The 13017-nt window shown below is 41.4% G+C and overlaps 1 protein-coding gene across 1 annotated transcript in view; it reads right to left on the bottom strand.

The window, feature by feature from the left end:
* LOC115773715 (proton myo-inositol cotransporter-like) overlaps window positions 1-13017 on the bottom strand; it is an 89438-nt gene that overhangs the window by 20471 nt on the left and 55950 nt on the right. Inside the window, exon 4 of the mRNA XM_030720595.1 lies at window positions 9318-9426. Within this exon, the coding sequence (XP_030576455.1) occupies window positions 9318-9426 (109 nt within the window). The remainder of the gene's footprint in view (window positions 1-9317; window positions 9427-13017) is intronic.

The raw sequence follows: 13017 nt of genomic DNA, 5'->3' as shown, positions 1-13017 counted from the left end.
GCAACAAAATGAATATTTGGCAACATGACAGCACACACTCAGGTTACACGTAGTCATAAAATAGCTCTATTTAATACCACAATGCTGGTTCTCTAGTTACATTTGTGGAATTTGTTTTTAAAGAAGATGTAACTGTGTCATGAGGTGTGTGTGTGTGTGTATATATATATATATATATATATATATATATATATATATATATATATATATATATATATATATATATAAATGCCCTACAGGAGCTCTATTTTGGTCTAGCTTGGGTCCTCTACCAGAGGCCTGGGAGTTTGAGGGTCCTGTGCAGTATCTTACCTTTTCCCAGTATTGTGCTCTTCTGGACAGAGATCTCGGATGTTGTTCCAGGATTCTGCTGGAGCCATTCTCCCAGTTTGGGGGTCACTGCCCCGAGTGTTCCAATTACCACAGGGACCACTGTTACCATCATCATCCACATCCTTTTCGGCTCCTCTCTGAGCCCTTGGTATTTATCGAGCTTCTCGTGTTCCTTCTTCTTGATGTTGCCGTCACTTGGTATTGCAACTTCTATCACCATGACTTTCTCCCTTTGTTTGTCCACCACTACAATGTCCGATTGTTTAGCCATCACAAGTTTGTCTGTCTGTATCTGGAAGTCCCACAGGATCTTAGCTCTGTTGTTCTCAACCACCCTTGGGGGCGTGTCCCATTTTGACCTCGGGACTTCCAGGTCATACTCGACACAGATGTTCCTGTATACTATGCCGGCCACTCATGTATGCATTCATGTATGCCCTGCCTGCTAGCATCTTGCACCCTGCTGTTATGTGCTGGATTGTCTCAGGAGCATCTCTGCACAGCCTGCACCTGGGGTCTTGCCTGGTGTGGTACACCCCAACCTCTGTCGATCTTGTACTTAGAGGTTGCTCTTGTGCTGCCATGATTAGTGCCTCTGTGCTGTCTGTCAGTCCAGCCTTGTCCAGCCATTGGTAGGATTTCTCTATGTCAGCCACTTCTTCTATCTGCCAGTGGTACATGTCATGCAGAGGCCTGTCCTTCCATGATGGTTCCTGTTCTTCGTCCTCTTCTTTCTCGGGTTTCTGCTGCCTGAGGTACTCACTCCTTTGTGGCCATCTTCCTGATGTATTCATGGATCTTCATTGTTTCATCTAGGACAGTGGTTCTGACACTCACTAGTCCTCAGCCACCTTCCTTCTGCTTAGTGTACACTCTCAGGATGCTGGATTTGGGGTGAAACCCTCCATGCATGGTAAGGAGCTTTCTTGTCTTAACATCAGTGGCTTCCATCTCCTCCTTTGGCCAGCTTATTATCCCAGCAGGGTATCTGACAACTGGCAGGGCATAGATGTTGATAGCCCGGATCTTGTTCTTCCCATTCAGCTGACTCTTAAGGACTTGCCTTACTCTCTGCAGGTACTTGGAGGTTCAGCTTTCCTAGCGGCCTCTTCATGGTTGCCATTTGCCTGTGGGATTCCAAGGTACTTGTAGTTGTCCTCAGTGTCTGCAATGTTACCTTCTGGTAGCATAATCCTCTCAGTTCTTACTACTTTTCCTCTCTTTGTTACCATAGGACTACACTTCTCCAGTCCGAATGACATTCCGATATCATTGCTGTAGATCCTGGTGGTGTGCATCAGTGAATCGATATCTCGTTCACTCTTAGCATACAGGTTGATGTCATCTATGTAGAGAAGGTGGCTGATGCTTGCTCCATTTTGTAGTCGGTATCCGTAGCCAGTCTTATTGATGATTTGGCTGAGGGGATTCAGGCCTATGCAGAACAGCAGTGGGGACAGGGCATCTCCTTGGTAAATCCCACACTTGATGTTGACTTGTGCAATGGGCTTGGAGTTGGCCTCTAGTGTTGTTCTCCACATACCCATTGAGTTCTTGATGAAGGCTCTTAGGGTCCTGTTGATCTTATACAGTTCTAGGCATTCCAGGATCCATGTGTGCAGCATCGAGTCATAGGCTTTCTTGTAGTCAATCCAGGCGGTGCACAGGTTAGTCAGTTGGGTCTTACAGTCTCGAGTGACTGCTCTATCAACTGTCTAACTGCTGACTAACAACTGTCTAACAACTGTCTGACTGCTGTTAACAACTGTGACTGAGTACTAGAGGTCAATTCTGTTGCTCTTATTTTGAAAATCTTGTCACTGGTAGCCAGTTCGCCTTGAGTCTTCCTGTCTCATGTTTCCGTGGGTGGTTTGCTGGACCGGTCGCTGTATCTTTAGCTGCTTTAGCTGGACTGTCTTCCCCCTTTTATTGTGTGCCCAATTCTTTTTTTTTTTGACAAAATTCTTCAGGCTTTTATGATTTTATGACCATTAACCAGTATTGTAGTGCTCGGTAAAGGAAATGTGACTGAGGTGTTGGGAATAAATTGTCACTTCTGGACTTTCCAACATTTATTTTCTTGTTTGCCAGAACTGATGAAATTTCACACCATGAGATTGATCTTAAAAGTGCATGCGGGCAACAAGACGCCGACAGTAGCAACTAAACCCAGACAGACAGACATGTCACACAAATGCTTTTAGGGAAAGTTTGCAGCGTTTGCATTATACAAGCTGTACTTTCAACTAGCCAATAATACCACCCAAAACATTTTTTTCCACTTTTTGTGTTTGGGTTTATTATAAACATGATTCTATTTCTACATCAAACTACCCCTTTTTGTATGTGTGCAGTCACTGGCATTGGGTTTTACTCGGCTAAAAGAACTTGATGCTACTTTTGAGAAACCTGGAGCCAAGAACAAAAACCTTTTCAAAGTGATTGTTATAAAATGCAACAAAGAAACAACAAAAAAACAGAATAAAAGAACACGGGGCTTTTCATCCACAGCTCAATATTTCTTGTCCCCTTTCTCTGTCTTCCTTCATAAATCTTACACTTCCTCTCCTGTCATATGCCTTGATCCCCCTCCGCGGCTTCCTCCACCTCATCACCATCAATGTCAGAGCTCCCTCTGCCCTCTTCTTCTTCCTTCCTCTTCCCTGTTTTTCTTCTACTCTCCAGCCCAGTTTGTATGATCTTTCCCTCTTTTAACAGACTTTGCTGACCAACACTGACCCACCCACACACAGACAAACACTCCCCACCAGTCCACAGTGACCTTTACATGCAAGATTATGAGGCTAATTCAATTGAAATGATCCACCAGCTAATGGATAAAGATGATATTGAATTTGACCAACTGCTGTACCACATTGTTCTGCATTTAGAGCTAAACAACAGGAAAGGTAGATACATAGAACAAAGGGTAGTTATAAAGAAAATCCCCTGTAGGATGCACGTTACTGAGGTAATCCACACAACCATCCATCCAGCTTCTTTTTTCCTCAGAGATGTATTATTGATAAATACATTTTTCATCACACAGGTTCCTCTGACAGACATGGGTTTCTGAATGTGTGTGTGTGTGTGTGTGTGTGTGCGTGTGTGTGAGTGTGAGTGTGAAGGCAAGGAGGTTATTCATATAACAACAAGAGAGATGAGGTAGAGTATCTGATACATAAGCTCAAATCAAGCTGCTGTAAAATAATAATGGTACATGTGGGACCATATCTAAAGTCTTGCTGCATACTCACAGCCAGTTTCAGTTTTCAGCTGGATTTTTTAATATATTTGGAGTCACAAAAAATTATCTTATCTTCTGCAACCAACAAGCCCTAAGCCACTACTGATATTTCCGCAGTTTGACCACTGTTAGGCTCATAAATCTAGTGTAATAGAAGTTAGTTAAGATTTTTAGTTTTGGCTCATGGTAGCTTAGTATTTTTACAAGAATATGATTGAATTATTCAGTTACCTCTTATTGCATGTTAAAAAGCATTCTACATGTTTTAGTTTGCATTATTGTGGAATATAGCTATATACCATGCAGAAATTGCCACTAATTGTCTTTTGCAGTGTGAAAATTTATGTGTGTGATCAAATACGGGACTTTGCAGGAGTGCAATACTCACGTTTTTTTTTTTTATCATATCTGACCCCAAATCATTTTGATGGTAACAAAGACCAGTGAAAATTTAAGGCTTTTATCTTTAATAGATTTTAAGATATTCATGTTCAAACATTTCAGACTTCAATGTGTGAAAAAATGGCCTGAAAGTTGGTCGACGGTCCAGTTTTCAAAAATATATATCTTGAAAAGTATTTGATATTTAAAGCTAAAACTTCACAGCAATAATATGTTCAAACTTTGTACCATAAAACTTTCATGCAAATGGGAGATGGCCAATTGAGTTGACCTACACACCTTCTGCTGCTGTAGTAATTACCAAATATTAGTCTGCTATAATTGTGAAACCAAAATGTCGACCACAGCGAATATTATAAACGCTCAACATCATGCTTTTATTTTGCCTGAGATGTGTCTGAAATGTAGTGCATCCAAGTACACCCACACCAAGCTGCTAGCATGATTGCAGACTTTTGTTCTTAATACATATATAGGGATCCTTTAATCACATGTACCTGCATGGGTGTATGCTACATGTTACATGTTACAAGGGAAGAGCAAAAGGTAAGAGCCTGAGACAAAGAGCGGGCCATCATTTATATCTTAAAGATGATAATTGCCCACTTGCCTTTGACCCCTCCTAATTTACATAAAGTCTCAACCCCTGAACTTAAACCCCAACCAATCACCTGTTGAGGCTCTGCCAACTCTTGTCCCACATGGTCTAAAGAAACATACATCACCAGGGTATCTCAATGGTTTACAACAACTCTAGCAGATGTCATAATGAAGGATCTTCTTCCAATTAAAACCTCTGGTATGAAAACACCTCTTTGACAATCCCCACTTAGATAGTATTTCTCCCCTGCTAATATCTATGTTACACAAACACAGGTGAGTCTGCACAACTCCACTTTTGGAGCATACCTGTCATAAGACCTCCTAAAATACAACATGAGGTTACAATGTCATGTGAACCAAAGATGTTCCTGCATCCCACCAAGGCCTCAAACATATATAAGTAATAGATATAACAGGATTTACCTTTACCCCAGTAACCTTAAAGCATATAGTCTTCATTAATCCAGTGTGTACGTTATATAAAAATAATAACAGTAAATACCAAGTGATAAAAATTCCCAACACAGGCCATGAATAACCTATCCAGACGTGTTTGTGAATGCACTGATGCTTAATGATAGTGCCCTAAATATTGAGAATCTAAACTATAGACCTAGGACAGACAAAAAGCAATTTTACCCAAGTTATTTAGTTTCAGTAAATTTAATGCACATTGTTATGAAATCGTGTCCTGCAGTGCAGCTGTGTGTGTCCAGCTCATGCATGCCATGAGATGGAATTGTGGCTTTGTGTTTAGCTGGAATTTCACTAGTCAACCGAGAGTTTGGATGAAGCTCATTTACGTTTGCTTGCATAAATGGAAGTCATGAGACAGAACAGAGCACTAATTAGCATTCAGGCGTGTGATGCTGACCTGCACTGAGTTTATTGTGTGTGCAGGTGTAACAGTGGATTTATACTTCTGTGTTGAAGCTACACCATAGGCACAGCATAACTGCAAACCCTTTTGAAACCCTACATTGTAACGTGGGCAGTAATGTGACGTGCACCTACCTAGAAATGGAGCTACACATTGATACACCCTGCACAGGTATAAATGCTGGCAATGGCCACACGTGTAGGGTACATTGTATAATACAAAACTATTATATGAGCATCTTTAAACAACATACAGAAAACTGGGGCACACTGAGCCAAAGCTGCTAATTGCATTCACTGCTGTATGACTGAGCGATCATGTTAAGTTTTTACTTGTATTTGACAGACTGCAGATTAGATATGAAGATATGCCCAGAGGCAGCACCGATCTCCATATGTATGCTAGATATGAAAGGGCAAATCAGTAGGAAATGTGTTAACTGACAGTTTGATGAAGTGACAAACACGGCTTTGTCAGTTCATCAAGATGTTATTGGTTGAACTGGCTGGTCGGTTACAGTTTCAATTTTTGCCTGAATGCCTTTGATAAAGACCAGAAGAGCTCACTTTATGTTAGACATTTTACTCCAAGGCTGATGGGAGGGGCAGACTTTTGGTGGGAGAATGTGCTAATAGGGACTCAAATGTACCCTCTGTGTGAACATATGTGACTTAGTGACAGAGAGCGGGGAAAAAAGGGAACTCTGTCAATCCGTTCCTGTCAAGTTCCTAATGTGAGAGAAAGAAAGGACTGCTAGAACTGGCAGCCAATATGTGCTTTTCTAGTTTGGTCTGGATTTTTCTTTTCTTTCTTTCTTTTTTCTTTTTTTGTGCCTGTCTGCCAGACTGTCTCATTGCCCTTTTCCTTCTTACTCTGTGCCAGCCTGGTGGTTTAATCAGAAAAAGCAGCTGGGGACAGGGAGAGGAGCTCGTTCCTAAGCTCGGCTGATTTACTGGCTCCTCAGACCTTCTTTATGTCTCACCGGCTAATGGGGCTAGCCTGGCAGCTTCACTGCAGGTTGACAAAAAGGCAGGCTGTAGACAGGCAAGCTAGTAAAGTATACAGCACACATGATGAGTGACAGGAGGTGCCTGCAATGACTCAGCATACAGTGCAGGTTCTGAGTAATCCCTATGTTTAAAGTAGCCCAAGCTCTGTATGGTGAAAGAGGGGCAAGCAAAGAAGCAATTTTAAAGATTAGATATAGTTTTTAATATTTTATATCTTTACATTATATTCATCGCTGAAGGGCGACTATTGTCATGGCAACAGCTGTAGTCTGTCCCTCTCTTTTTTTTTTTTTTTCCATATTTCTGTCTGGATCTGTCTGATGTAATCTTTCCTCACATCAACCAGCCACCCTCACAGTTTTTTATTAATCACCTCAGAATTCCAGCCAGCAGGCAGATTGTTTCTATGACCTAATATTAATCATCCAGATTTACATTTTATTCTGTCAACCTAGTATATGAGGTTATCAGGTCATCAACTACTTTTTAATGCTGTAATGAGACTTTATTGAGTCCACTATCAGGATGCAGTTCTCACTAAATGTTCTGAAACCCAAACAAATGTACTAATATACCATTAAATATAATATACTTACAATGGCCTTAACAACTGATTATCGATTCACTTGTAGACTTTAAATGCAGACAGTTAACCTAGCATGCACAGGGACATGCATGCTAGGTTAACCGCTGATTCCAAATGAGCTCTGGGGGTGAAACTATGTGGCTGTCTGTCTCTCTGTGAAGGACTGGAGACCTGCTCAGGGTGTAACCTCCATGTTATCCATGACAGGAGGAATAGGCGCCAAACCCCTCTGACTCTAAGCTGAACAAACGGTAAACAAAGATGGATTCTGACGTGTATTACAACCATGGCTTAGTCTTATGTGGTTTTGAAACACTACAGAGACATTAGAGAGACAGGCCCTGAAATAATAACTTCCTTTGATAATACAGCTTTAAATTTATATACCCGAGTTCAGTATCTTGACTACAAAAACACAAGCGCACGTGCCGACCAGATGATTTATTATTGACTTGTTTACATATAAATCTGGAATGAGCACATCCTGGATGAATGGGAAAGAGGTCCACGGATACAATTTAATAGCAATGTCATAAGACAGCTGAGGTTATTTGTGTGTTTGCAGTTACACAAATACCAGTTCATTTGCATATGTTACATTCAACAAACTTTGGCTAAGGCATCCACTCTTGCCTGATTATCCATGCGTTATTTAATATGGCAGCTTTCTCAAGAAATCCTAGTTTTCCCCATCATAATCAGGGCTTGTTGCTGATATCAGAAACTTAGAGTTACAATAACCCTTCAGTTTTCTGAAGTGGAGACACCGGCATCAAAAAATTGATTGTCGCCAGTGTGAGGTCTTTAATGTCAATTTTGAATGATGTCATTGTCACCACGGTGAGCCGCAGTACTTATTTTTGCAAATGAAAAGGCAATCAGATTTCAATTTGCAGACAGGAAAGTGCACTTTAACGCCACCTGTAAACACAGCAAATCTTGGCACAAATCTTGACGGAACACGTAACGATGCTCGCTGCAAACGGGTCACAGATAAACTACTAGGTAGACCTTTTCAGGAAGACTAGAAGATTGGCAGATACATAAATCAGTGAGACAGAAAGGTGGATAGGGACAGAGCTTTGACAGATTAAGTTTGTCTCCTCTGCTCTTCATGGTGTGGGTGACAGGGATGAAGATAAATATACACTAAGAGAGGCCGACACTCAACAGACAGATATTCGGCGAGCCAGACGGAAGCAAGTGCTTAAAGACATCCAGAGTTTCACCTCTGCTTCATTATCATCCTTTTGCCTCATGTTTCTGTCCATTCAGTTCTCAAGATCCAAGCATGCAAGGGCAAACGGCCATACCTGAAGTCTCACACGTCCTCAGAGACACATCTATGCGAGTGCATGCACGCACCTTACACAGGTGCACATGCGCAGACCTCATAGTGTCACATTTTGTTCATTAAGTCACATTTGTGCAAACACGCCCGTACAAGAACACTTATCCTGCTGCTCTCACCTCCGGTGGTTGCTAAGCAACAGCACATATCCACAGATTGTTTACAGAGCTCTGCAATATAGTTCATCTCTAAGGGGAGGCGAGACAGAGACCGATGACACAATCTCCTCAGATGAAAAGAAAAAGGTGGTCCATCCCTTCGCAGGCAAGTGGGCAGTAATGCAATGAGGCCTTTCACTCCCCAGTGTACGATGTGAAATGACAGATGAAAGAAATGTTTTGTGATTTAATACTGTGTTGCTGAACCGAATGCATCCGTCTAGATCTCTGGTGTTGAATGGGAGGGCGTGTGACACGTGGAATCTGTGTCATGTATCGTTATTGTTTTCATTAACTCTGAGGGTGAAAGAGATAAAAACACACTTGAACTTTCCCTTTCAGTGCCAATGCGATGTAGAAATAATAATGGCTCTGCTGTTCAAGCTTTTGAAAAGGAGATGACACATGGACACAGCCTCAAGGACTACACATGAAAGAGCCTCTAAATTGAGTATTTACAGAGTGGTGACAAATTGAAGGAAAAACCTGAACCATTGACCCCTACATTGACAGAATGGCTCCATAAGGCTATAGCACACACACACCAATAGCCCTTAAAGGAAAGGGTCACTGAAAATCAATCCAAAGTTGTTCTGAGTAATTGTCTTTATCAATTAGTGCTTTTGATGCTGACCACTGCAGGCTCTGTGTAATTTTACAAAAATCTGTTGTTCTGGCAAAACAAGAAGAATAAATTAGACCTGTGCTACAGAACCGAGTGAAATGTATGGTGGTGTTTTCACTCACATGACTGTGTTGATTCCTGAAAGCTGCTGGAACATCTGAAGACCACAGCCCACCATGAGGGCTCGCCGGGTCGGGGGGTAGGTCAGCATCCGCCAGATCACTGGGCCATCTGGAGACAAAAGCAAATTACAACAGTAATAAATTTCAACTCAGCACAACTTAGCTGCACAACATGCACGTGTATTAATAAGAGTTTCATTTCCAAATCAAAGATGATAATCACAAAAACAGGGCTGAGACAGTAGTTACAGGTTGACAGCATAAAAACTCAACAAAAACCTCCAGCCCTGAAAAATGAAGCCAATTGTGAATTTGCAGTTCCTCAAATGACCACTTGAGGCTGGCTCCAAAAGCAAGTCTATCACCATAGACTCCTGTGTTGAAATGCCCGTCTTTACAGTAGAAATAAACATGCAGTTGGCAACAGTGGGAAGGAAAAACTCCCTTTTAAGAGGAAGAAATCTCAAGCAGAATCAGGCTCAGGGAGGGGCAGTCATCTTCCACAACTGTTTGGGGGTGAGAGGAGAGAGACAGGACAAAAGACACACTGTGGAAGAGAGCCAGAGATTAATAATAACTAATGATTGAATGCAGAGTGGTGTTGAGTAAAGAAGAAGAAACACCCAGTGAATCATGGGAACCCCACAGCTGCCCAGGCCTATAGCAGCATAACTAAGGGATGGTTCAGGGTCACCTGATCCAGCCTTAACTATAAGCTTTATCAAAAAGGAAAGTTTTAAGCCTAATCTTAAAAATAGAGAGGGTGTCTGTCTCCTGAATCCAAGCTGGGAGCTGGTTCCTCAGAAGAGGGGCCTGAAAGCTGAAGGCTCTGCCTCCCATTCTACTCTTAAGTATCCTAGGAACCACAAGTAAGCCAGCAGTCTGAGAGCGAAGTGCTCTATTGGGGTGATATGGGACTATGAGGTCTTTGAGATAAGATGGGGCCTGATTATTCAAGACCTTGAAGAGAAGGAATTTAAATTCTATTCTAGATTTAACAGGGAGCCAATGAAGAGAAGCCAATATGGGAGAAATCTGCTCTCTCTTTCTAGTCCCTGTCAGTACTCTAGCTGCAGCATTTTGGATCAGCTGAAGGCTTTTCAGGGAGCTTTTAGGACAGCCCGATAGTAATGAATTACAATAGTCCAGCCTAGAAGTAATAAATGCGTGAATTAGGTTTTCAGCACCAGTCTGAGAAAGGATGTTTCTAATTTTGAAAATACTGCACAAATGCAAGAAAGCAGTCCAACATATTTGTTTAATATGTGCATTGAAGGACAAATCCTGCTCAAAAATTACTCCAAGGTTTCTCACAGTGTTACTGGAAGCCAAGGTGATGCCATCTGGTTAGAAACCATGTTTCTAAGGCTTGTACGGCCGATTACAATAACTTCAGTTTTATCTAAATTTAGAAGCAGGAAATTAGAGGACATCCAGGCCTTTATGTCTTTAAGACATTCCTGCATCTTAACTAATTGATGTAGATAGAGCTGGGTATCATCTGCATAGCAATGAAAATGCCTTCTAATAATACTGCCTAAGGGAAGCAATTATAACGTAAATAGAATTGTTCCTATCACAGAACCCTGTGGAATTCCATAATTAACCTTATAGTGCATGAAGAAGACTCCCCATTTACATGAACAAATTGGACTCTATTAGACAAGTGCAGTACCCTTAATACCTATGGCACGCTGTAATGTCTGTAATAAAATATCATGGTTAACAATATCGAATGCTGCACTGAGGTCAACTACAGATGAGTCCACTGTCAGAGACCATAAGAAGATTATTTGTAACCTTCACTAATGCTGTTTCTGTACTGTGATGAGTTGATGGATAGATAAGATCCATGACTCTTCTCTGTGATCTTCCTCCTTTCCTCCTGCCTGGCAGCTCCATATTCAACATTCTTTGTCCAGTGTATCCACTATCCCTCCTCTGTACAACTTTTCCTTTCAAACTTTGCTTCGAACTGCTCAACCTGAACTGTCCCAGCAATCCTTTCATTTCTAATCCTGTCCATCCTTGTCACTCCAAGTGAAAATCTTCAGCTCTAACCCAGCCCAGCCTGCTGTCTTTTTTCAGTCTTTTTTCTGTCTTCTTTCTCCAAACCATACATCATAGCAGGTCTCACTACCATCTTTAAACCTTCTCTTTTACTTTTGCTGCTATCCTTCTATCACAAATCACCTTCGACACTCGTCTCCACCCACTCCACCCTGTCTGCACTCCTATTCATGTCTCCTGGGCACTGTCAGGATGGTTGACCCCAGATGCTATAAAACTTCATAAAGATTTAATTTATCGACCTGACATGGAATGCTAAAACAATTAAGGAGTATTTATTCCCCCTGTGAGAGTTAGATAATAAAATATAAGAAGCTAATTGTGAACTTGGGAATCTCCTGTTCCACCACATCCCAAATATGCTATATTGGATTGAGATCTGGTGACTCTGACTGAGTACAGCAAACTCATTTTCATGTTCAAGAAACCCGTTAATTCGAGCTTTGTGACATGGTGCGTTATCCTGCTGAAAGCTGCCATCAGAAGATGGGTACACTGTTGTCCTTAAAGTATGGACATGGTCAGCAACTGTACTCAGGTAGGTTGTAGAGTTTAAACAATGCTTAACTGGTACTAAGGTACTTTGGTACTAAGGGGCCCAAAGTATACAAAGCAAATACCCCCGCACAGCATTACACCAGCCACTGATACAAGCCAGGATGGATGCATGCAGGATGGATTCATCTTGTTTACTCCAAATTCTTACACTACCATCTGCAAGCCACAGCAGAAATCAAGACTCATCAAACAAATTAATGTTTTTCCAATTCTCTATTGTCCAATTTTGGTGAGCCTGTGCAAATTGTAGCCTCAGTTTCCTATTTGTAGCTGACAGGAGCAGCACCCGGTGTGGTCTTCTGCTGCTGTAGCCCATCTGCTTCAAGGTTCAACATGTTATTGTGTTTCAGAGATGCTCTTCTGCATAACTTCGATGCAATGAGTGCTTTTGAGTTGCTATTGCCTTTCAATTAGCTCACAGCAGTTTAGCCATTCACCTCTGACCTCTGGTATCGACAAGACATTTTTGCCCAGAGAACTGCTGCTCATTGGATATTGTCTCTTTTTCAGACCATCCTCTGTAAACCCAAGAGATGATTGTATGGAGAAAATCCCAGCAGATAGACAGTTTCTGAATAATCAGACTAACCTGTCTGGCACCAACAACCCATGCCACTTTCAGAGTCAAAATCACCTTTCATCCTCATGCTGATGCTTGGTTTGAACTTCAGCAGTTTGTGCTGACCATGTCTGCATACCTACTGTAAATGCATTGAGTTGCTGCCAGTGACATGCTGATTGGATATCTGCATTAATGAGCAGCTGAACCGATCTAATAAAGTGTGTGAGGGCAAGTTAACTTGTGGTGCTTTGATATTTAACACAATGACATGAAAGTGCTGCCAACTTAAAACAAGAGTAACTGAGAGTATTTTAAACAACTTAACAAAATGTCAAACTCTTCTCCTTTAACACAAGTGAATGACACACGTTCAACTTAGTGAAGATATCATTAAAAAAATGCCACCAAATATTTTCAAATTACATGCAGGGAATCACTCGGTTTGCCACTGTTATATGTCCATAACATATTTATGATTTAGTGTTTAAATTAACATAATGAGTCACGCTC

The sequence above is a fragment of the Archocentrus centrarchus genome, chromosome 23, assembly GCF_007364275.1.
Source record: "Archocentrus centrarchus isolate MPI-CPG fArcCen1 chromosome 23, fArcCen1, whole genome shotgun sequence".
In the NCBI taxonomy this organism is placed as follows: domain Eukaryota; kingdom Metazoa; phylum Chordata; class Actinopteri; order Cichliformes; family Cichlidae; genus Archocentrus; species Archocentrus centrarchus.
The sequence above is the reverse complement of the archived record's forward strand: the minus strand, read 5'-3'. Positions and strand labels throughout refer to the sequence as shown.